Source organism: Sciurus carolinensis, chromosome 2 (genome assembly GCF_902686445.1).
Source record: "Sciurus carolinensis chromosome 2, mSciCar1.2, whole genome shotgun sequence".
Lineage (NCBI taxonomy): Eukaryota > Metazoa > Chordata > Mammalia > Rodentia > Sciuridae > Sciurus > Sciurus carolinensis.
Window position 1 is genome coordinate 40,716,980 of NC_062214.1, and position 26,813 is coordinate 40,743,792.

General features: G+C 37.7%; 1 protein-coding gene across 3 annotated transcripts in view; it reads left to right on the forward strand.

Moving 5' to 3' along the window:
• Macrod2 (mono-ADP ribosylhydrolase 2) overlaps positions 1–26,813 on the forward strand; it is a 2,075,735-nt gene that overhangs the window by 1,852,060 nt on the left and 196,862 nt on the right. For all 3 annotated transcript variants that reach the window (XM_047537628.1, XM_047537632.1, XM_047537630.1), the window contains exon 9: positions 23,800–23,881. In XM_047537628.1, coding sequence (XP_047393584.1) covers positions 23,800–23,881 — 82 coding nt within the window. The remainder of the gene's footprint in view (positions 1–23,799; positions 23,882–26,813) is intronic.

The following is a 26,813-nucleotide window of genomic DNA, read 5'->3' on the forward strand; positions in this document are numbered from 1 at the left end:
ATGTCCAGCTCTAGAAAGGAGAGATGGCAGACATTAAACAAGGGGGTTGAGTTCTAATCATATTTCCTCAGGCCAGGGGAACTTGGCCTGAGTTCAAGAAGAAACTAAAAAGCTGAGGCCTGGGTAAGAGATTAACAGGAATTGGGTGTGTATACTGGGCTGGTTGAAAAGACACTGGACACAACAGGCCCAAGACAAAGGTCAATGAAGTGAGGAATCTGAAACAAGACTCTATTGCCAGGGTTATGGTAGTGCAATTCAGCCCTTGAGTGATACAAACAAAATTTTAATTCATTCTTGACCCTAACTCCAAGTAATAAGGACCACACTGAGGGTGGACTTTATAACTTCCTGATTCCAGTATGGCTGAATTGACAAGTGCCTGGTATTCATTTGGGGTACCTAGGATGTGCAGTACTGGGAAAGAAATAGCATCCTTAATGTGAGAGTAAGTAGTTCCTTGGAAACATCCTATTTCAGCACAAATACTTCAAAGATGAAAAACTACAGTTGTGATTACCTTTATGATTTGTTAACAGTAGGAACCAGGACCAATGAGCCAAAAAAAAAGGGACTAAAAGTGGTGGAGTGAGACAGATATCATTACCCTATGTACATGTATACACTAATGGTATGAATCTGCAATCATGTACAACCATAGAAATGAAATGATGTACCCATTTGTGTACAATGAATCAAAATGCAGTCTGTAAAAAATTTAAAAATAAATAATTTAAAAATATAATAAAAAAATAAAATTTTAATAATTTTAGATTTTCTTTTTTATGGGAGGTAGTCTGGAAAAACCAAAGAAATTGTTCAGTGTTATAGGTTCTCACTTCTACTTCCTTTTTTCTTATCACATTAATGGAAATAACAGAAACACATTCAAAATAAGCATTATATGATCGCCTTGTTATTTCAAATATCAGAAATAACACCAGTTTTAAATTCCTTTGTTACTCATTTCTGGTGCTTGGATAAAAGAGATGGATGAATGGATGGTGGGGTGGGGAGATAATAATTAGATAGATAGATAGATAGATAGATAGATAGATAGATAGATGACAGAGAGATAGATTGATTTAATTGTAAATGGTTTAGGCAGAATGAATGACCTGAGGCTATGTAAGCCATGCAATGTTCTAACTCCTTTCTTTGTCCCAGGAGTTTGTTTCCTATCTCTACAAGTTAATACCTGGCCTAATTTGAAAGATAGGTGATTTGTTCTTCTATATGAAGATTCATCACCCAAAATAATTTGACTCTGACTCAAGGTAAACTATATTTTGAGACAGAATTATTTAACTGAGTGAGCACAGGAAAAAGAGACAGGAAATAGAAGCATACATTTTAATCTCAGCCCTTTCCCTCACCATCTGGGGGCACTGAGCTCACCGTTTAACCCAGCTGTACAGCACTCACTTTATTCATGAAATAGAACCACTCATCACAGCTCAGGTCTGAACACTGCAGTTTAATACTGGCTTAAATGAGGCAATCAACATGAAAAACACTTAGACAATGAAGCAGAGTTTTATTTTGATGCCGACTGGCCTTGTTGCTTCACATTTATCATCCCCATTTCCTGATTCTTACCCATTGACTGGGTTAGAACAAGTTCAGAGAAGGGAGGTGCTCATTTCTGGAAGTTGACTCTACTTTGTTATTTAGGTAAAGAATGAATCATGCTCTTTCTAAGTAAGTACACTGTGAGCAGAAGAATGTTTTCCATGTGGACAGTTTATACCAGTTCATGTCTGTGTGTTGGTACAGTTATGTTAATCCTATGTGATATTTCCCCTTCAGTGTTTTTGCTTATGAAACAGCATAATAAAGTGACTTCTGCTAAATAAATAGGCCTGTTCACAATAACTGATACTTAAGTGAATTTATGCAGGAGGTATTTTGGCGTTGCAGACCAAATTAACTAGCTGAAAATCCATTAACTTCAAGGTTCCTGATGGATATTTAGGATAATTTCAGAAGTACAAATGTAACAGTCATGGTAAAATTTTCTTTGGCATATGCGTAGAATTTCTACCACGGGTCCATTCTAAAAATCAATATCATAGTAATTCCATCAAAGAGAAAACAACAGAGCACTACGTACATGATCAAAGAAAGCTGCAACTGAGAAGAAAGTCCAGTCACTCCAGGACAATTAGAGACATGCAATTAGTAACTGCAATTTGCATTGCTCCCTGAAGTTTCTGGATTTTATAGCAATTCACGCTGTAACCTATATAAATTGAACAACAGTAATGGTTGTGGTTTCATTTCATTAAACTCAGGAATACAAAGCGCCCTCTTTCACAATTCACCCATCCCTACTTTTCTCTCTCTCTCTCTCTCTCTCTCTCACACACACACACACACACACACACATAAAACCTTGCCCCCGCCATTCTCTCTTCAGGTATTCTCTCTTGACAATAGTGTACCTACTACCCCTTATCATCTGCCTGCAGATATTTGGGTAGCAGATATTTACATTGCTTAAAAAGAAAACTATGAATAGGAGCAGAAACCTAGAACTCAGGAGTTTTGCTAGTGCTGCCAACAAAAGAATTGATGGAATTACTCGATGAATCAATCGACCAGGACTACATTCAGTGACATTATACAAATCCCCTAAAAGGAACAGATCTGCCAAGAGTTGTGAGAGATTCTAGGCCAGTATAATTATGAGGTCTCTGCAGTCAGAAAGCTTATGATCCAGTTGGGAAACACCATAAACACATAAAATGTATCATCAGCACATCAATTATCCTTTCTTCCCCTAGGTCTTTGTAATTGTGATCATTTATTGAGCATTTCCACTGTGTTCAACATTTATTTACTCCTCAAGGCAGGTTAGCAGGTAGGGGAAAGTATAATACCCATTTTATGGTCATGAAAATTGAGCTTCAGTGAAGAAACTTTTGCAAGGTTACACAGTTTTTAAGTGGTGACAGCAGGATCTGTAAGCAAGCTCCCAGCATATGCTGTCCACCTGGCTTGTACTATTTTTGGAAGGCTTATCTTCTCTGTCTAGGAAAATCTCCCTGAAACCAGGAAAATTTCTGTCTTCTACGTCCTGTTTCTTCCACAACCCCTAAGATTGTTTGTAAAAAGAATATATGAATCCACTTGGGCGAGATGGAGCATGCCTACACTCCTAGCTGCTGAGGAGGCTGAGGTAGGAATATCACAAGTTCAAAACCAGCCTTAGCAAACTAGCAAGGCCCTAAGTAACTTAGCAAGGTCCTGTCTCAAAATAAAAATAAAAATAGGGGCATTGTATATGGCTCAGTGGTTAAGCACCTCTGACTTCAATCCCAGCTACCAAAAAAAAAAGAATATATATATTCAAGTCACTTTTTATTGAGTGCCAGCTCCACATTTGATATATAGTGGTATATAAAAGAATAAGAAAAAGTACAAGGCAATATGAAAATGTCTCATTAAAGAACCAGGATACATGCCAGCAGCAGATTTTATTATCAGAAACATCATAATGCAGAATAGGGATTTTATAGGAACCATAAAAATATGTTGCAAGGAGATTATTTTTTAAATAACATTAAATAGTATTCTGATAATTATTGAGAACACTGATAAATGCCATCAGACTGAATGACACTCACTTACACTGTAGTCTAACCAGTTAGCAAAACAACTATTGTCAAATTCAAAGCTTGGGAGTGTATTGAATTGAATAGTGCCCCCTCCCTCAAATTCTTGCCTACCTGAACTATTAGAACAAGATCTTATTTGGTTTTCAGTCTTTGCAGATGTAATTAATTATGATGAGGTCATACTGAATTAGAGTGGGCCCTGAATTCAAAGACTGATATTCATGGGTGTGTGCATGTGAGTGTGTGCGCGCGCGCATATGTATTACACGGGATTTAACCCAGGGGTGCTCTACCTCTGAGCTACATCCCCAGTTCTGCTTTTTACTTTCACTTTGAGCTAAGGTCTCATTACTTGCCAAGGCTTGGCTTTGAACATACAATCCTCCTGCCTCAGCCTCCCAAATTGCTGAGAACTTGTAAGATGATCATGGGAAGAACACTGACTACCTGAGGAGAAATGCTAAGGGGCGGGGAATATTGATTAAAAACACTGATTTCTAGGCATCTGCAAAAACCCACAAAGCAAATAAAACTAAGAACTAGCATTTTTACTCACGATGGAAGTTTTATGCTCTGTGAAGTTGCAAAATGTTGGCTTTGGGGATTGCGAAGAGGTTTGGGGCATAGTACCTCTCTCTACTGTGCAAAGTTTGTAAAGTGACATAGCAATAATTCCCTGCACAAATCCAGAGGAAAGATGCCATTGTGAATGGGAGTGCATTATGTAAGTTATGTTCTGAATTTACAAAATTTTGTTTTCCAACTTCAGTACACACTGAAAGATGAGCAATAATACTTTTGCATGCAGATCAAATCAAACCATGTTAAGAGTGATAAGTACCATATTTTCAGAATAGCTACTATGTGAAGTTTACTTCAGAGACATCCCTTTGAATAATCCAGACATCTTTGCCTAGGGGTGTTAATCTGTTGTTAGTTGTTCACTGGAATTACCAAGCAAGTGGTCAAGCTCACACGCAAAATCAAGGCTATCTAAACTTAAGCCTATTTCTTTACCACAAACTCAAGAATGGAGCACTTCTCTTTTAAAAAAATCCCTGTGGCCTCTTTAAAACTGAGACTTGTCACACGGTCTTTGTGAAATTGAAGTCCAAGTTTAGAAGTTATCTTTTCCAGGAGCCCTAATTTCACAAAAACATTAAGGGAAAGAAAAAATTTTATAAAATGGGCATGGACATAAAATTGAGTCAATTTTTTTTTTTAAATCGAATGCAGTTTTAAGATAAAAGATATGTAGTTAAGGAAACTTCACAACTAACCAGAATTTCTCAGGCCATTATCAATGAGCAAGAGGGTGGGAGGATCCTGATTTAGAATTTTCAGCATTCTAAACCACTGTATGGTAAGCATTGTGAAATAATCTCCTGTATTCCCTCATTGGTTTGTCCTGCAGTCCTTTTCAATTGATTTCTATAATAGTTTCCCCATATATTCTGCAAAATGGAGTCATTCATACAAATTTGTTTATTCGATGCAGTAGCCATTTTCTCTAATTTGAGCACCCTGACCTTTCTCTGTGGTTCATTTTCCCTGTGGGTGGTGATGAGAGTGTGGTTTTAGTTCATTCTGGCAAAACAAAGTAATTTCCTGGCTGGGCACCAGAGAGAAATAGTGGACTTTCCAGTACTGAGCAGTAGCAAGAGTGCACCATCAAAAGGCTTGTATAAGTCTGTGGCTCCTGCTGCCTAGAGAGGTCCTGTTAACCATTTCACACCCCTGGCTTGAGAACAAGCATGGTTGAAGGTCAGAGTTGCTGACAGAGATAAAAGACACATGGGCTGCCACATGACTAGAGCACATGGGAATCCAACACAGTAAGCACAAAATAATTTCCTAAACACAGGAATCCAACACAGTAAGCACAAAATAATTTCCTAAACACAGGAACTATTTTCAACGTGGACCATGACACTTGGGTCGGTTGGTTCCTCCATATCCAGTTTTTCAAAGATTTAACTTTGAAGTGAAGTGCCCTTCAAATAATTATTTTCCAGAATGCTTGCATGTTTCACAGCCAGAAATTAAATTAAAAGGAAAAAGAGTCTCAGTTAAAGTTTTCCAATGATTATATTATGAGTGGATCTTTCCCAATACTTTTTACATCGGTCCTCAGAAAAAAGTTTGACCTTTCTTCCCCAACATTTCCAAAAGTGTATTATAGATGATTGGCTTGTTTTTAATGAATAAATCATCCAATTACTTCCATGGAACAAGTCTGTACTTTAGGGGGAGAGTTTACCATGAACTTTCTGGCAATGTTATTTTAGGAATGTGTCTCTCTAAGCAATTGAGTAGTAACTATATATTGTGCCAATATGCCAATCCCATATCTTTTTAATTGGGCACTTCCTCTCCTGCTGAAGGATGGTTGGATGGAAGGATGGAACATTCCTGGATGCAGCACAGAGGTAAATAAAGCATTGTTTGCTTGCTGAAAATTCAAACCAAATTTTTATTTTGACTGTCCTTAAATTTTGACCTATAACTGGCAAGGTGAAACCCAGGAAGCAGCCACAGCAGGCTTTAGCTTCACAGATGCTAGGGCAGAATGAAGATTGGAAAATAAAATTTTAAGGGATTATAGCAGTAGACATTATATAACAAGATCAGCATAAAGGGTAAGACATCTGTTTGTTGTTTTCAGAAAATCAGCTTTCTATTATCCTTTATTAAAATAATCTTCATGGATACCTATTATTGTTCTTTTTTATCACATCTCCAGTGTAAAGAAGTTTGACACACAAGTGACATTTCTAAGTTCTAGTCTTATTTTCCTTTTTTCATATTTGTTTTTGTTAATTCTTCTTTGGTTGTTGTTTTAATTGTTCATTTTATTTAAAAGAAAAAAGAGGAGAGGGAGGAAGGGAGGCCAAGGAGAGGTACTAGGGAATTAAATTGATTGAATTATTTTCTGTGCCTATATGACTATACCACAATGATATTCACCATTCTGTATAGTTAATATGGACCAACAAATTTTTTTAAAAAAATTCCTAGTAAAATTGTAAATGCAAAAAAAGTTAAAAAGGAAAGAAAAAAGAAGACTGTCTGTCTTACTACAGTAAGTGCTATTTCACAGGTAGTGTTCCAGGTGACCTGAACTTCCATGTTTGAAACCAAAGAAGAGTTTAGCATAGAAGTATTCAACAACTATTAGTATCTAATCTTTAGCTTCCCTTCCCTTGAGAAGATTTTGATATTTCTAATCTACATAACTTTAAAATACAAAGTTTAGAAAACTAAATTGTAATTTAATATTGCAGTATCCAAAGGAGTAGTTTTAAATTTTTAAATATCATAATTTTGTTCTATCAATATCTCTACTTCTCTATTATCTAACTGTATCTGCTATACAAATGTACCACTATAACAAGCATATTAGCTCTTTGCCTTTAAGTCATGATTTTTTTGGTTGGAGAAGGTTCCAGTTCCCATGAAAAATGTGGTGCCATGTGTCAGTGATACTGCCGGTTATTGGTTAGCGAGTTCTACTTCCTCAAATGTTGAAATTTGAACATTAGAGAAGCACGCTGAGGCAAATATATAAAGTAGGTTTTGTTTAAAAGTAGTAACACAGACTTCTCTCGGGAGGCAGAAGGGGGCCATAGCTTCTGTTCTGGTATCCCCAGAAGTGAGAGTGCCCTGCCACTTTTATAGACTTTAATTTCTTTGTTCTCTTGCTCTCCCCCCCCACCCACTTATCTCTCTCTCCTTCCTGACTAGGAAGTGATTAGGCTCAGGAGATGCCAGGTGGGATGGCCAAAAGGTGAGAAGCAAATGGGCAGGGGGAAAGGCAAATAGAGTGATCTAGGCAGGAAGCAGCCCAGGGGGCATTAATAACAACTTTCTGTCTGCAACCTTTGGGTAGGAGTAGTATAGGCAGTTAATCTTGGTAAGTAAAGCGCTCAGGAGACACTGACACTCCAATCTCCCAGGGGCCTGGATCCAAACCAACCTCCAAAATTTTCCCCATCCGACCCAGATAATCTATCTACACTAACTGCCCCTCTTTAAATGTGGCTTCACCAGCAAGGACTTGAAGCCACTGTATAAGAAATGCACATATTCCTCAAGGATCAGTAAAGACTGGGAGGAGTAACAATGCTTTGATATACTTCCAACCATGAACCTGTTATGCAGTAAATTAAATTAAAGCAAAACCCCAAGTTAAAAACAGCATTTTAGGGGACACTTTGGGCACCATTCCAAGTACCCAAGGAAAACCTTAGTCCTAAGTAACATCTGATAATAAACACCTCAAAAGCACTTAATTAATAAGACCATTGAAAGTTGAGTTCAGATTATGAAGTAGATACCAGTTATATCGAAACTTGTCAGTGCAGTGCAATGACAATTTGGTTTTGAAATATGCATGAAGAGTGGACACACCACAAAGGGTTCAAGAAATGAGAATAAAGGGTACTTCTTCCATAGAGAGAGCAGGGCCCAATGTTTTGAACTACATTCAAAATGGTCTTTCTTTTGGAGGCCTCTGAGTCAGAAAGTTTTCATCATTAGGTCATTCAGAGCCTATTGGTTCAGTAGAATAAAACAATTGAGACTTTGAGACTTTTTTTCTATATCCTTCAGTTGGCTACATCAATTGCTAAGTAGGGGGACATGCCCCTCTATTTGGAATTTAAAGAGATGATATGCAGTAGCTACAAGGAGATAAAAATGCAGAGTAACAATCAATAGTTTGGGACAAATGGTACATGCTGGAGAAGATAGAGGATAGGATAAATGGAACTCATTACTTTTCTTTCATTCTCTCTTTTATACATAGCATCCACCCGAGTCACAACACACACACACACACACACACACACACACACACACCCCATTGCTGCCACCTCCCGCCTCAGGGGGTCAGTGTGGGTAGAACCATTTTGGTTGCCAATTCATATTGTCTGAGACATAAACCTATGGAAAATTACTTCGGGGAGATTGTTCTCTTGAGGTTTGCCTTTTGAACAAAGAGATTCTTTCTTTCAGGAGTGGGAGGGACACCAGCCTGAGAAAAACAGTTTTTGTCCTCACAAAATGCTCTTTGGCAAGATATGTTAATGACTTCCCTTTGAACTGCAAATGGCACCTGCACTGCATGTCAGATGCTAATGGAAAAGTAGGAGAAATGATAATGCACAGGACTCCTTGCACAGTTGTGTGGTAGACCCCTGTTCTTTTGAGCTTCATCACCAGGCTTCAGAGCCACCCTGTGACTTGACACAGCATTCTCCTTTTAGGAAGAGATTTTTATTTCTCCCCATAATGGCATTTTTTTATGTCATGATTCTTTGACTTAAAGCAGTGTCCTCCATGGGCAACCTCATAAGCAGCAATGAATGACAATTGTTCCTTGAAATTTTTAATTACTGTGACAAAGAAAGAGTAATTACTAACTTTTGCATCTGAACCACCTCTGCAGATGTTCTTAATCAAATAAAAGAAAAAGGAAACAGAGCGTTCTGAGAAGCAGGAGTATGAAATATACAATAAGGGGTTGCAGCTGGGTTGGGGTGGTTGACATGAGCACTGCATTAGCGCTTGGTGAACAATAGCTCCAACATTGGAAGGGTAATTTCATGTCACAGACTGGATGGCAAAGAAGAAAGACCTATTCCTGGCACTGTCTTCTCTGTCTGAGGGTACCGAGGGCACCTTCAGAGTGACAGCAGTGTGGGAAGGAGTTCTGTACCTTAACAGAGTTAGAAACTGAATTATGCTAAATTAACTGCTGATAGGGTGAGAGATTGAATTGATACTTGACTGATTTTCTTCTCACCTCTTCATTTAGGTTCTCCCAAAAGCAGACCCTAAGACAGGGATTAGAGTGCAGGTAGATTATTTGTGAGTGAGGTAGTTAATAAGGAACCCAACATAGCAAACACCATCAAGTTTACCATTCTGGGATATTATAAGCTTAGGAACCCTGAAGAAGTCAGGGCTTTCTTACCAGAAAGTAATGGAGCAGTGGGATTTAAATATCACCTCCTGCTGGTCTTTTGTTGAGACTGCTGTAGGTGGCAGGTGTTAATTCTCCACACTCCCAGATTTCTAAATATTTTATCACAGTTGCCTAGCCTAAGAAAGCCTTCTCTGGCAAAGAGATGTTAGCCATGGCCTAGCTTACACACATTTCTAACCAACCCACCTCCAGACCAGGTAAACTCACCTTTTACGAACTTAAAACCCATCTCTAAAGTCTAATCTACTTCTTACCAGAAGGAAATCATTACTCTTATCTAGAGGATATAACTTCCATTAGATGAGAAGTACTTCTGAAGAGATGTCTCAATTCTGAGTGGCTTCTGCCATGTTAAAATGTATCCTCACTTCTTAAGACCATCATCGCACAATTGCCCCCCAATCCAGCTGCCCAGCCCCAGACTAGAATTCACAAAGAGCTTGGAGAGACACATTTTCCAAAGATGAATGCCAAATGGGGCCCCAGTCACAACCAATCTAACTTTGTTGGGTCACATTTATAGTTTATGTTGACTTCTAATGCTCTTTTACAAAATGAATTCTTACCTTTTAACCATTGGTTAGCCAAGTGTGGAATGTGGTTGCTCTCTATTACTAAAAATGAAGGAGCAGGTACTGATTCACCTGTCGGACAGGCTTCAGCTGAATTGCTTCATGTGTACTTGGCTTCTACCATCAAACCAGTGGAAATGATGCAGAAAGGGGACATGGGGAGAAAATATTTCTGATTGCCAAAATCAGAAGGTGTTGTCATAGGTCAAGTTTTTCCAGGAAGTAAACTAAAAGGGAGATTCGCAGGAGGTTCATTGGATGATACTCTCAATAACACCTGGAAGAGAAGGAAACTTGAGGGAAGCCAGATTGGGAGAAATTGAACTGTGATAGAGTTACAGCAAAAGATTTGGTTGATCCCACAAGAAGCTCCAAAGCTGAGATTGTGTATTTCTTTGCTAGAACTGCCATAGTAAAGTCCCACAGACTGGGGAGCTTGAAAAATAGAAATTAATTTTCTTGTAGTATGGAAGTCTAAAAGTCACACATTATAGCAGAACTGGTTCCCTCTGATGTTACTCCTTGGCTTGCAGAAGACCCTCTTCTCCCTGTATCTCTTCTCCCTGTATCTTCACATAGTCTTTTTCTGTGAATGCCTGTGTCCATATTTACTCTTCTTATGAGGTCAACAAACATACTGGATTCAAGCCCACTCTAAGGACCTCTTTAAAGTCCTTATCTCCAAATGCAATCACATTCTGAGTTACCAGGGGTTAGGATTTCAAAGTATAAATTTTTAGGGAGGATATATAATTCAATCCATATCAGAGGGTCCTTCAGAGTTGCACCAAATTTAAGGGAGTGTACTGGGCCTTTCACCTGCTACATGAGTCTATCATCGGATACAGGTTGACTTTAGGAGGCGCTCTCCTTGGCAGTCTCTGAGGGGGACTCTGCCGAGCTGTCAGCCACCAGCACCTCCTGCAAAAGATGGGGGGGAATGACAGGCATTAGTCCTGAAGGCAGGGGGCATTTATGGACAGTACTGCACAGCACAGCTTCCTCTCCAATTGTTCTTTAACTTTGACTGACATGTCCCCATAGTGTCTCCCATGATCATTTCTTTGGTTACAAGGGCAGGGCAGGACATGTTTGCCATGCTAGAATTTAGAGTTGCAGGTCCTAAGCCTATGTGCGGCATTTGTCTCTTCTATGCTAAGCATATGAAATAGCTTCAAGGACCACGACAGATGTGCCAATTGCAAGCATGTCCATTTTGATCAATATGACGCAGGCCTGAAAATTAACTTGTACAAATGAGCCTCCAGCTCAAACCAAAATAATTCTTGGCTCCTCAGATACATGGACATTTTTCTTATGGAGTTGAAGAAAAAGTCAAAAAGAGCAATTTATCAAAACAAAACAGGGAGAGTCTTGAGTCATGCTGCCACAGAATGACAGATGTACTGGGTTTGCAAAAGGCCCCCCAAAATAAAGGATCCTTTTCATGCACACAGAAGCAATTTCAAAATGCAAAAAATGCCCTTTGAGTGCTTACGGATTATAAATGCTCTCCAACTCATCTTAACATCTCTGGGAATATGGAGAGATAAAAATTCCCTTTCTGTAGTTTGGAAGTTAAAATACTAACTTCTGTGATAGTGGAGACAAGTGTAAAGATACTTAATACTTTTAAGCAAGAAGCAGAAGAATGATGTTCAGTGACACTTGTCAGGGACAGTAGAATGCCAGAACAGGAACTCCTGTAGGGCCTTGTGAAATCTTTCCATTACAGCAGTTCAAACTGTCAGCTTTCCCATTTTCCCTTTCTCTCACTGGCTGATTTGGCCAGATAAAAAACGGAGTTGCTTATGTATCATATGGGCCATTTTTGTAACTGTTTTTTCTAAGTTAGAATTCCTCAGAAACTAGGAAAAAAAGTGTCTTTAACCAGAAAAAGTGGCTCTGTTGTTCTCATCCAAAGGGGACCTTGTCTTGACCTGGTTTAAAAAATCAGAGTGCTGGGAATGTAGCTCAGTGGCAGAGCGTATGGAGGTCCTGGGTTCAATTCCCAATACTCACACAAAAATAAGGGTAGAAATTAAAGGACTTCCCAAGTGAACACTGATGTACCTATGTGTCAGTGCTCTACTGGGGTTTTCAGGTGTCGGGTGAATAGGAATTTTACAAACAAATGACTAATGTGTATGGAGCACTCAGAACTCACGTCCTTTGACAAGCACTTTACATAGGATATTTCATGTGATTATTATAGTCAAATGTGGCAGATAGGACTCTAAGAGGCCTCCAAATTTCTTGACCCTTTTTGCACACAAACCTCCAAGTTAACCAAGTCTTAATCTAGACACTGCTGTAAATGGATTCTGTAGATGTAACTAGGGTCCCCAATAAGCTGGCCTTTATTATTTTTATTTGTTCTAATTAATTATACATGATAGTAGAATGCATTTTGAAACATCATACATAAATGGAGTATAAGTTCTCATTCTTCTGGTTGTACATGATGTGAAATTACACTGGTCATGTAGTTATATATGCACATAAGGTAATAATGTCTGATTCATTCTATTGTCCTTCCTACCCCCATACCACCTCCACTCCCTTCACTCCCCTCTGCCTAATCCAAAGTACCTCTATTCTTCCTGAGTATCTCCCCCAAATTATTGTGAATGAGCAACAGCATATCAGAGAAAACATTTGGTCTTTGATTTGGGGGGATTGACTTATTTCACTTAGCATGATATTTTCCAGCTCCATCCATTTACCTGCAAATGCCATAATTTCATTCTTCTTTAAGGCTGAGTAATATTCCATTGTGTATAAATACAACATTTTCTTTATCCATTCATCTGTTGAAGGGCATCTAGGCTGATTCCATAGCTTGACTATTGTGACTTGAACTGCTATAAACATTGATGTGACTGTGTCATTGTAGTATGCTGATTTTAAGTCCTTTGAGTATAAACCCAGGAGTGGGATAACTGGGTCAAATGGTGGTTCCATTCCAATTTTTCTGAGGAATCTCCTTACTGCTTTCCATAATGGTTGCACTAGTTTGCAGTTCCACCAGCAATGTATGAGTGCACCTTTCCCTCACATCCTCACCAACATTTATTGTTACTTGTATTCTTGAGAATTGCTTTTCTGACTGAAGTGAGATAAAATCTTAGAGTACTTTTAATTTGCATTTCTCTAATTGGTAGAGATGTTGAACATTTTTCATATATTGTTGAACATTCATACTTCTTCTTCTGTAAAGTGCCTTTTCAGTTACTTTGCCCATTTATTGATTGGGTTATTTGGGTTTTTGCTGTTGAGGTTTTTAGTTCTTTATACATCCTGGAGATTAGTGCTCTATCTGATGTGTGTATGGTAAAGATTTTCTCCCATTTTGTAGACTCTTTCTTTACATTATTGATGGTTTCCTTTGCTGAGAATAGAATTTTTAGTTTGAATCCATCCCATTTATTGATTTTTGATTTTACTTCTTGTGCCTTAGAAGTCTTATTAAGGAAGTCAGTTCCTAAACCGAAATGGTAAATATTTGGGTCTAATTTTTCTTCTGTTAGTTGCAGGCTCTCTGTTCTAGTGCCTAAGTGTTTGATTCATTTGAGTTGAGTTTTGTGCAGGGTGAGAAATAGGGGTTTAATTTCCTTTTACTGTATATGAATTTCAAGTTCTCCCAGCACCATTTGTTGAATAGGCTATCTCCTCTTCAATGTATGTTTATGGTATCTTTATCTACTATGAGATAACTGTATTTATGTGGGTTTGTCTCTGTGTCTTCTATTCTGTACCATTGGTCTACATGTCTGTTTTGGTGCCAATACCATGCCATTTTGTTACCATGGCTCTGTAGTATAGTTTAAGTTTGGGTATTGTGATGCCTCCTGCTTTACTTTTCTTGCTATGGATTTCTTTGGCTATTCTGGGTCTCTTATTTTTCCAAATTAATTCCATGATTGCTTTTTCTATTTCTATGAATAATGTCATTGGAAATTTAATAAGAATTGCATTAAATCTCTATAACACTTTTGGTAGTATGGCCATTTTGACAATATAAATTCTGACTATTCAAGAGCATGGGAGATCTTTCCATCTTCTAATGTCTTCTTTAATTCTTTCTTTAGTGTTCTGCAGTTTTCATTGTAGAATTCTTTCACCCCTCCCCTTTTTTTTAGGCTATTGTGAATGGGGTAGTTTTTTCTAATTTCTCTTGCAGTGAATTCATCACTGATGTATAGGAACACATTTGATTTATGGGTGTTGATTTTATATCCTGCTACATTGCTGAGTTCATTTATGAGTTCTAGAAGTTTTCTGGTGGAATTTTTGGATCTTCTAAATATAGAATCATGTTATCTGCAAATAGTGATAATTTGAGTTCTTTTCCTATTTGTATTCCCTTAATTTCTTTCGTCTGTCTAATTGCTCTGGCTAGAGTTTCCAGAACTATGTTGAATAGAAGTGGTGAAAAAGGATATCCTTGTCTTGTTCCAGTTTTTGGAGGGAGTTCTTTCCATTTTTTTCCTTCTAGAATGATGTTGGTCTTGGGTTTAGCATAGCTAGCTTTTACAATGTTGAGGTATGTTCCTATTAGCCCTAGTTTTTCTGCTGTTTTTTTTTTTTTTTTCCCCGTGGTGCTGGGGATTGAACCCAGGGCATGTGCATGCAAGCCAAGCACTCTACCAACTGCGTTATCTCCCCAGCTCCTTTTTTATTGTTTTGAACATGAAGGAGTGATATATTTTGTTAAATGCTTTTTAACAAAGAGAGCACTGGGAAGGAGGCAGAACTCCAGGACACCCTCCACCATGCTTTAACCCCTCCCTCAGGTGTACAGGTCTTGTTCAGTATTCTCCACCTCAGTGTGTTTGAATCCTGCAAATAAGACGGCAGAGTCACTCCCTTGATTAGAAAAACAGATATAATTTCACAGATATAATTAAAGTATTTGGTCCACTGGGTTAATTAAAGGGAAGAAGGTCCTGCTGGGTCTGACTGGGTTCTTAACAAGGAGTCTAGGAGTTAGAGATGCAGATAGTCATGAAAACACACTCTTGCTGGCCCTGAAGAAAGCAAGCACCCATATCCATGTCCTCAGCAAGGAATTGCACATGGCCTTCAGGAGACAAAAACTGTCTCTGGCCAACAAGAAAACAACAGCAAAGGACTAAATTCTGTCAAAAGCTTAGAAGAAGGGGCTCGGAAGAGAACTCTAACTTCTAGTGAGCATTGTAACTGCAATGCAGCTAACACCTTAACTACAGCTTTTCTTACTCTGGGTAGGTAGAGGGCCCAACTGGGCTGGGCCCTGAAATATAAGCTGTGGGAAATAGATAATAAAGAGTTGTTTGAAGCCATTACATTTGTGGTAATTTGTTATGTTCCAATAGAAAACTAATACACAGGGAGATTGTTCTCCTTTGCTTCATTGGGTGGGAGAGAAGGGATTATGATCCATGCATTTCAAGTTCTTGTTCTTGTTCTTCAATTAATCAGCAATGAATGACCTGGTCTCTTTGCCATTCTGTTTATCCTTGACTTAATCATATCACCAAGGAATCTCCAAGTGTTCTGATCTGCCATGCTCCCAAAACCTGTCTTTGTTCAAATTTGATACTTAAACCCTGAAATTGAATTCACTTGTTAGCAGAAGTTTCTACTATTGTATGAAAAATACTCCATACCTAAGTTGTGTTGTAGGAAGGCTGGGACTCACCCCAGATGTCCACTGGACTGTGTTTACACACATATTTACACAGCATAACCCTCCATAAGTGCCCAGTTATAGCAGCATTTGCATGTACACTGTACCTCTGAATGTTTGTCATTGGGGAAGCAAGTTACATTCATCAGAATATATTCACTGTACCAGTATCGCTGAACACAGGATAATCTTGGCTGTGTCAGCTCCCTCTGACTAGTAGCTATGAAAAATGGAGGTCAGCTGCAGATATTCCAGTCCTGTTTCGCTGTGTAGCCCTCTTCAGGGGCAATGGATATGATGCTGAAAAAGATTAATAGAATGTATGTCATCATGTTTATGGGGCATAACCCCCCCACTATGTATTAATGGGTATCTTGGTGAAAGAAATACATCTTTACTACTTTATGCCTTGATGGGTAAGCTATAGTAGGCATCAGTGGAAATATATGGAGAGATTGCCTTTAGAAGGTCAGCTTTTAAAGGACTTTTTTGACCTCTAAGTCAATGAAAATAGATTTTGGATTGTTGACCAAGACAACTGTAACACAAGACTTTGAACCTTTAAAAAAATCTTATTGAAGTGTAACATACATATAGTTCCTGAGTGCACAGCTTGATAAATCTTCACAAACTGAACACATCCTGGGGAACCAGAATTTAGATCAAAATACCAGGATGCCAGGCATTCCCCTAGGTTGCTTTTCAGCAAACCTCACCCCTGAGTAATTGCTACACTAACTTCTAACACCATAGGTGATTTTGTCTATTTCTATGATATTTTTGAATTTAAAAAATTGGAATCATCCAATGTATACTTTTGTTTGGATTCTTTTCTGCAATATTATGATTGTGAGATTTACCTATATTTTGTATATAATTATAGATATTTTCTTTCTCATTGATTTGTGATATTCTTTTTAAAATTATTTATTTTTTTTATTTTTTATAGACTGCATTTTGATTCATAGTAAACAAATGGGGTACATCATTTCATTTCTATGGTTGTACATGATGTAGATTCATACCATTTGTGTAATCATATATGTACATAGGGTAATGATGTCTGTCTCATTCCACCATTTTTCATACCCCCTCCCTCTCATTTCCCTCTAGGTAATCTAAAGTTCCTCCATTCTTCTCTCACTTCCCACCCCCACCCCCATTATATATTATCATCTACTTAGGGGGGAAAACATTCAATTGTATGAATATATCATAATTTATCCATTCTACCATTTAAGACCATTTAAGCAGTTTTCAGTATGGAGATAATTACAAATGATATTGTTGTGAACATTCTGGTATGTGTCTTTCAGTGAACATATGTCTATATTTTACTGGATGTTAACCTAGAAGTATAGTTGCTAGGTCATAGGCTAAGTGCATATTCAGTTAATTGAGTATATGCTATCAAATAACTTTCTGAAGTGATTACACCAATATTTATTCTTACGAACTGCATATGAAGGTTTTTGTCAATGTAAATCCATTCTTACATATACTTGATATTGTCTTTTCCTTTACAAAAGCTTTTAGTTTTTAATAAACACAAATTTGCAGGACATCACTGTTACTATTGTGAAAATAATAAATACCTTGTATGAAGACCTCGTATTGAACTGGAGAATCATTGAACAATAGTATCACTGGAAAAGATGACAGTTGGTGACAATAAGTAACTCATGTTCCTTATATAGTGCTTTTCCATTTTACAAAACATTCTAGCTCCTCTGCTGCTCTGTTTGTAGGAGTTCTGGTAAACATAAGGGAAAGTCTACCTCCTCAGTATCTTATTTTTTGGTTTTAGAACTCACTTTAAAAATGTTTGGCATATACCTACATTTTAGTTGTTTGTTTAGTTAACCATATACTCTACAAATATTGACAGAGCTCCTATTATGTGTGAGGACCTATAATCATGTACTAGGAATACAAAATTTAGTAGCACCTGATTTTTCATAAGATTCTAGTTTAAAGAATAAAGAGGACTAGGGTCAAGTTGTTAATTCCCACAGATAGTAATGTTGCCTTTTGTGTTATTTAATATTATGTTTTAGAATGAGGATCATTTATAGTTTATTGACAACTTGTTCTTTAAGGAGTGAATCTTGTTAAATATATGAAATGAATTATAAAAGAGTGGATACACACTTTAGGAAGCTCTCTGAGAATATAGACTAGGACCAACAAATGTTGATTTTGAAGGAAGTAATTGAAATTGAAATATCTTTGACAGGGTTACACACTTCTAAATGGGAATACTGTATTTTTTTTTGTACTTTTTGATTTTTCCTACATGATATTCAATGAAATTAAGATTGCATTGGTTGAGGCTTAATCAGGGATGTAGACCCCTGTGTGTGATATGGAGTAAAGGATTTATCATATAATTAACTAGATATTATAAAAACCATGGGAGAAAGTGGGTGCTTTGGTTTGGACATGAGGTATCCCCCAAAAGCTCCTGTTAATGCAGGAATATTCAAAGGTGAAATGGTTGGATTGAAAGAGCTATAACCTAATCAGTTCATCCTAGTTAAAATGGACTGACTGGGTGATAACTATAGGTAGGTGAGGCTTGGTCAGTCGCAGGGCAGGGCATCCCAGAAAGTATTCATCTTCTCTATGGCGCCTTCCCCCTACCCTTTCTCCCTCTCTCCCTCTACTTCTCTCTCTTTTGCTACCTCCCTCCCTCCTTCCTTTCCGATCCCACCCTGAGCTAAGCAGCTTCCCTGTGCTGCCCTTTCCACATGAAGTGCTGCCTCACATTAGGCTCAAAGCAATGGATTCAGCCATCTATGGGCTGAGATCTGTGAAACTATGATCCCCAAATAAACTTTCCCTGCTCTAAGTCATTCTTGAGGGTATTTTGGTCACAGCAACTCAAAAGCTCACTAAAACAGTGGGAAAGTAAATATCCAAAAGGGATGGCTGTCATAGCAGAGAAATCTTCTAATCCAGGCCCATGCTATGGATCTGGTGTTATGGTTTAGAGATGAGGTGTCCTCCAAAAGCTCATGTATGACAAAATGCAAGAATATTTAGGGATGAAATGATTAGATTATTAGAGGTATAACCTAATCATTGGATTAATCTACTGATAGGTATTAACTGGGTAGGAACCTACCTAGGCAGGTAGGGTGTGACTGGAGAAGATAGGTCACTGGGGGTATGTCCTTGGAGTTTATATTTTGTCTCCACTGAATGAGTTCTCTCTGCTTTCTGATTGCCATGTCCTGAGCTGCTTTACTCTGCAACACCCTTTTGCCATGATGTTTTGCCTTACCCTGAGCTCTGAGCAATGGAGTTGGCCATCTATGGACTGAGACTTCGTAAACCCTTAGCACCAAATAAACTTTTCCTCCTCTAAATTTGTTCTTGTCACGTCTTTTGGTCACAGTGGTGAAAAAGCTGATTAAACAGCTGGTGAAGAAGTCTGTGGAAAGCATCCAATCAGTGCCTGGAGTTTGTCAGCAGGGCAGTGATCAAGAGCAGGTGTTAATGAGGAAAGTTGAATGTAAAATGGGAGAGAACATGAAGTCATGAGCCAAAACTGGAGTCCACAGGGACAAACTGGCATGCATAGCTATCTGTCTCCCACTTCACCCTAAAGCTACAGAAGGACCTTGTGTCCTCATTACAGAGTGCTTGTGTGAATAACACAGGACCCAAAAGCTGGAGGCAGAGACTGGTAGGAGCTGGAAAAGTCCAACCACTGCTCTCCCACACCCAGATAAAGATGTGTTCAATCTGCCCAGAGCTCCAGATCTACCTCCCTAGTACGATGGCTGTAGCTGTGCTTCCGCTCTACAAATCCAATGGAAATTTCTTTAGGTGACTAGCCCTAATCCAGAACTATCCAGAGAAACGTAGCTCAAGCTTACTAAATTGACGTAGCACAAAACTGCCACAGAGATCATCAGGAAGAGTCACAGAAGAGAAAGAAACCATAGAGATGATATAATTCAATCCTTTCATTAGACAGATGTGAAACCTGTGGCCACAGAGATGAAGGCCAATCCAGTGTCACACAGCTAGGTACAGGCTTAGAATTTCAATCTCACATGTCTCCATCTGGGAGATATCACAAAGAGAATGATGTTTGTGAAGTTAAGACACCTGAATTTTTGTCATTAGTTAAATTTTGGTCCCAGGGAGGAAAAAAAATCACTCAGTTCCTGGGTTCATGTTTTCTAATGATTGAATAGTATGTGGACTAGGCCTAACAAATTGAAGTTGCTTATTTAGTAACTAATGAATAAATCTAGTCTCTCAATAACCAACATTTAACAAAAATTTCCTACAACTTAAAGAAAAAAAATTAAAACCACACTCCTGCGACTCAGTAATGAGCCATTCTTTTAGGTTCTTATGAAATGTATCCAGGGCTAGAATGGAAAACCATGGTCCTTCCTCTTTTGCACAAGTCAGATCTCCAATCTCTCAGCCATGTATCCATTAGACTTTCTATATTCTTGTCACCCGATGGTAGATTCTACTTATTTGACCCCTTCAGTGTGACCTTTTCAGCATGAGTCGAGTACTGCATAGCTGGAAAACTCTACTCCAAAAAGTGTTGATAGGAAGAAGCTGGAAGGATATCAAACTTCTGGTTTATATTTCTGTAATCTTTGCTCATGAATTTTCAAACGGCATTTAGCAGCAACAGCTCATTTCTGCTCCATGTGGCATCAGCTGGGGTGGCTCAAATGCCTGGAACTAAAACCATCTGAAGGCTACCCGCTTCCAGTTAAGGCTGTTTGCTGGAATTGTTATGTATAGATTCTCCATGTGGTCTCTCTGCTTCCTTGTGGCAAGATGACTTTGTACAAGAGAGAGCCTCCAAAGACAACCAGGCAGAAATTGTATTGAATTTTATCATTTTGAAATCACTTTACATCATTTCTTCCAAAGTCACAAGCCTCCCAGATTCAAGAGAAGAATGCTTTGATCCCACATCTCCATGAGGGGAGTGCCATGGTTCCATTATAAGGAAAGCTGTGGCAAGAAGAGTACACAGTACCTGGGACGAATTGATAAACATAGAGTCTGTCAACTAAATAAATTCTTGTCCAATAATACCACAGAGAATATGTATGCAAACACATATACATACCTAAAAAGTGCATGAGATTAATGCTTGTATTCAATTTGCTTCCAAGAAAAGAGAACTGGGCCACTCAATTATTTTAAAATAAAAGTGCTTCATCTTCATCATCCATTTTCTCTTGCAGAAAATAAATTGGGCTGCTGAATTTTGAATCCAAACTCTCTCCATGATAACAAAGCCTAAATTTGCTAAAGGAAAGGTTACAATTTCTTACAACATTTGAAAAATTTAAATTATGGATTGTATGGCATTTAAAAGTACAAATAATAGCAGAGAATAGCATTCCACTAAAGAGCTAACACACACACACACACACACACACACACACACACACACACACACACTGGAAAGGAGTGTTCTAAAATATATAGGGAAATGGGTGGAAATGTAATTATTTAACTTGGTCTTCTTAGATTGATATTAAGCCAAGCTTTTTGCTTTTGATTTTTTTTAATCAGAGTTAGGTGATTTTAGAAATAATCTGAATCCTGGAGGGAAAAAATTAGCAATCATAGGTACAGAAGTGAGTAAAATTTTATCTTTGGAAACTCTAAGTAGCTCAAAACAGGTGGAGAGTAGGGTGTGGTCTAAGAGAAGATAATAAGGCTGAACAGATCTTATTATTAATTTTAGGGTTTTTAATTATGAAGTATTTCAAATATACAAAAATTCATAGAAAAAATAATGTATTCATGTACCTGTTAATCTAGTTAATACCTATTAATCATTTGCCTTATTTTTCTCAAATATTTTTTTCTAAATATATGAAATATTAACTAATAAATCAAATCCCTATCTTTCTCATCCTTTACCTTCTGTCCCTCTCCAGAAAGCATCATCATCCTAAAGTTATATGTGGCACTCCTTTGTATGTATTCATATTTAGTTCTGGCAAAATATTAACTGAGTTATGTTCAAATTTGAGGGTTTGACCAGAAAGTAATTCATGAATTAGGCAACTCCAGATTGTGCGACATTTTTGGCTCCACTGAAGGGGCATGATGGGGCTTTATGTAGGGTCAGGCAAAGAAAATATTTGATCATTAAACTTCTTTTTACTGTTTGCACTCAGTTTGTTTATCTAGGAACTCAAGGATCTGAAGCTACACCAGCCTGATGACCTCTCAATTATTTTTAATAGTACTTATGAATGGATTTCTACACTGTTGTATCTTCATGTTTTAAATGTTTTAGAAATGGTAACATGTTGGAGTACATGACCTTTGGCAGCTCTTTTTTTTTTTTTTTTTTTTTTTTTTTTTTTTGCGGTGCTGGGGATCCAACTCAGGGACTTGTGCTTGCAACACAAGCACTCTACCAACTGAGCTATATCCCCAGCCCCGGCAACTCTTTATCCATCACTCAACTTTATGATTTTGAGCTTTAGCCATGGGACATAAACATGCCATTGGCAGAGTGAAGATGCACATTTGTTACTGCACAGAGTTAATAATTTATTCAACTAAATTTATAGGTCACCTGGAAAGTGATTTAAAAGGGATAGTTTTTGTATTTGTAGAATATATTAATGATAGACTGACAGGGCTGGACACCAGACCCCAAAGTGAAAACAGAGGAAAAGAAACATGGTTATTTGCACCCTAGTCTTTACAATTTTGAAGGCTAGGTGATTTCTCTTAAAATCCATCCTGTGAAGCGCTTTGTTTATTACAGCATGGAATCCATTGCCTGCCCAGGAGGCAGTACACCTTAGCTGAGGTGGAGTGAGGGGATGAGGGAGCCAGATCTCTGGACTTCCATCAGGCAACCTTGTCACCATTTCTTACTCCACAGATCTCTCTCACTGGGAACTGTCACACTTGGCAAGCAGAATCTGTACCCCCCCAGTTTGGAAGAGCTGCAGAATTAGTTGGATGACATCCATTCTTTCTTATCCTGCTGCATACATGCCCTATTTTCATTCCCTACTACCATGAGAAATGCTTTATTTGATGCTTTAATTATCAGTTGCACTCTGATAAACTGAGTGATTCTCAAATTTTTTTCTACATTGTTCAAATGAAGGAACTAAAGGGGTATTTCTTTTCAGAGCACAAAATTGAGTCAACAGCTTAGTATCAGATATGCATGAGCTATTATGTATACTCCATCTCTTGTCTCTGTTTACCACATTACTCTGAATATTTCAAAGAAACTCCTAACATGCAGAAGCTCTGTTTCAAAGAGGGAAAATGGACTGTGGACACATTTTATTTTTGAGGTGATTTTTTTAAATTCAACAGTATCTACCAAATTAAATGGTACATTGGCCTGTGTCACTGTCAACTAATGATATTTTATTTCTATTGCATTTCTGAGTATGTTAGGCTAAAACAAGTGACTTCAAGAAAATTAAATTGCATGGAAGCTTTTCAGGACATGTTCAAATACTAACAGGTTTGATAAATATATTTATCTAACAAGGGTAGGACAAAGAGCTCTTTGTTTACTGACATACTTTATTGTCATTCTGCTGTATGCCTCTCGTGTGGCTGTTTTATAGAACATAAAGTCTAGGTATCCTGTCGGATTCCCAGCTCTTATTTATAGCTTGCTGCAAAGTGGCTTATTGTCATTTATTATTTCTTATTTGATTTATATAACATCTTTCCACCAAAGAGCTTGAGGGTTTATTTATATACAGAGTGTGCACATACACCCACACACGTATACACACCCACACCCTTGAAGTTCACTGAAAGCTGTGATGTCGTTAGCTATATCACTAACTACATCTGTATGAGGCTTTTCCATTTGGTTTTGTTTGTTCTAAGACTGTTATAGGAAAGCAATTGCCATATTTTCTTTCACTTTGAGTGCTTATTGTTTGCCTCTAGGTGGATCGGATCATCTTCTGTGTCTTCCTAGAAGTTGACTTCAAAATCTACAAAAAGAAAATGAGCGAGTTTTTCCCTGTAGGTGAGTAAAGCCATTTGTTTCCTTTGGAATTCACAATCGAAGAAATAGAAGCATTACTTATATTTATATCTCACTTTACATCATAAGGACTATTACAAATGTGATTCCCATATGTCGGCCATCCCTGCAAACTTGTATCATAGTTTCTGAGTACTGAAGGAGATGACAGGAAACCTGGGCTCTAGACCCCTCTGCCTTAGGGAAGTCCTTTCATCTCTTGGGTCTCCTTTCCTGACATCCAAAATGAGGGTTTGAACCAAATGACTCCACTGTCCCCATATTGCTTGGTCTGTGTTTCCTTCCCTAATGAGTAAGATTTCCAGGCCTCGTGACTACATTGATCATGTTAAATCCCCTTGTTGGAAATTGTAAGGGACCCATTTATATTTGTAGTCACGATTCAAACTGTTCCTGCATTCCATCCCCACTCCACCCAATTATCTCATGCCAAATTGCAATAACTACAGTGGCACTTTCTAAGGCAATCTGAAAATGGTAGTCATTCACCTTATTTCACACTCCTTTTTAGAAAGTAGGAGAAACTTCAGGGTTATTAAAGAACCTTGAGTAATGGATTTACATCCACTGAATGTGCCAATAGTCATACTGGGATAATTTGAATATTTCCCCCTATTCTCCCTCTTCCAGTCTATTAAGGCTGAGGCTTGTTTAATGCCTTGTTATTTTTATGGTGTCATTAAAGTCACAGTGCCCAAAGTGCTATCCTTAGACACGGTAAGAATTGCCTCCTGCAAATTTCAGGCTACTGTGAGCATTGTTAGTACCTGCCTTCCAGAGAGCTTTGTTTTCCTGAAGTTTCCATCTCCATCGGTAAGTGTTTTTTTACACAATGGGTGACTGTGGTAGATGGCAGGGAGTGAATAAAAGGGCTTTGGTGCATATTCATCCTCTTAAGAATTCTGTTGTAGCTAAACAAGAAAGAGCATGCCCTACCAACAGATTCTGATCCATAAGACTAGGGCAATGTAGAGAACCATGGCAGAAAACTGATGGAGATGTTCAACCCCATGCCAATGCCCTAAGTGGATCCAGTTCTTCTGGGAACATAAAGTCCTTTCCCAGTTTTATAATTGAAAGGTGAATCTTCCAAATGTATTTAACTTGGAACTTTCAAGTATTTCCCTAACTGGAACTTATATAAATTCCTCAAAGATTTCCATGGGATAAAGAACAGGGTTTTATTTGTAATCTTTTTTCTCTTCCTTCCTTCCTGTCCTTTTTATCACCTTCATAGTTTTAGCATCTCGGTGTTTTACAGTGTAAAGCACACAATAACTGTTTAATGAGCAGTTGTTGCAGTGAGTTTAATTTTATAAATTCTTCTTGCCATAATCTGATGGCTCTTTTCCATTGCTTTGTTTTTTTCAATTTCAATTCCTGAGTTTCATCTTTCTCCTTGATTTCCTTATAACCACTGTGAGTTTATTGGTACTTGCATTTTTAAGTATTCTTAAAAGGAATTGTTCATTATGTAAAATATATGACTTGGTCTCTGACACAAATCTCCTCACTTCTTGACAAAATTGTAGCATAAGTTTTAAGATTTTATAAAGTTTAGGCTCCCTGAGATGTTTAGAAATAATGACATTCATTTTCATGTCTTCTAAAACAAAAACATTTTCACTTGAACACATGATAAAAAAAATAATTGCATAATTACGATGCATTGATGTTGAAACAAACCTATCCATCAACAGGTATATCTAATGATGCGTAGCCAAAAATCACATTGAGATTCTTAGAAAATAAGGCAGTTTTTGAGGTCTAGAATATATTAATAACTATGCAAATAAATTATTGTTTGAAAAATTGCTATGTTAAACAAATCCAAAAACTCATCTCAGTACTTGAGCAGGTGAAAAAATAATAAAATCATCCTCAGTTCCACATCAATGCTTCAAAGCACACCATGCTCATGAAATTATTTCCAGTGCTTATTTATAATAGTAAGTACATTTTAAAATAAATGTCAAAATCCCCAAAACTTGTGGAGTATTTCTGCAATATTCAGGCATCAGTCATTTGTAAATTCTAAATATACAATATGAAATAAAGTTGATGTCAAATGGGATATGTGATTGCTAATGCAGATGATACACATTACCTGCCCTTAATTTGAATTTATGGTTATTTTATAACCAGTCCATCTTTGATTGGAATGAATTTTCCTAGCTTACTATATATTTCCTTACTAGTGTTCATAACCCTTCCTAATGCAAAATAATAAAAGTTCTGAAAAAAAAGTCATTTTTATGCAAAACTGAACCTTTTTGTTTTGTGGTTCTTTAATCTTATGTTTGTGATTGTTTCATAACTGAGAATCTAAGACAAACTGTATGAGAAAACAATAAGTTAAACTAGAGAAGATCATACTGAAAATGTGACACAGGTATAACCTCCCATAGGAACAATTGCTGACATCGATGGGTTGTTTCCTATCAGCCAGAAACATCATTCATTTCTTTACATGGGCTAATCAGTTCATCTTCAAATCAGTTCTTCTATGAAATATAAGAACATACATTAACCCTGTATTGTAATTTCTATTGTTATGGTTTCTTTTTAATGTGGTCTTAAGGTCTGTCTCAAGAGGGGCCATAAGCCAAGATGACCTCTGTCTAGGAGAGCCCTAACTGGAAAGTTAGTTTCAGATGAGTGTATTGGGTAAGACACAATGAGGAAGTGAAACCAAAATGCATGATAACAGAATAAATTTATTATTTACAGGTCCAGAGAGGTTAGGGGTGCTGTTAGGAGGCTAATGGAAGTTTGTAGACAGCAGGGGGCTCCACCAACAGGGGGAGTGGGGTGTGACAGAGAGCCTGTGGGACTGTGCCCTCACTAGGGTCTGTAAGTGTTGTCCCTAAGGCTTTTTCACAGGGATTCTGAATTGGTTAGTGTAAAGAAAACA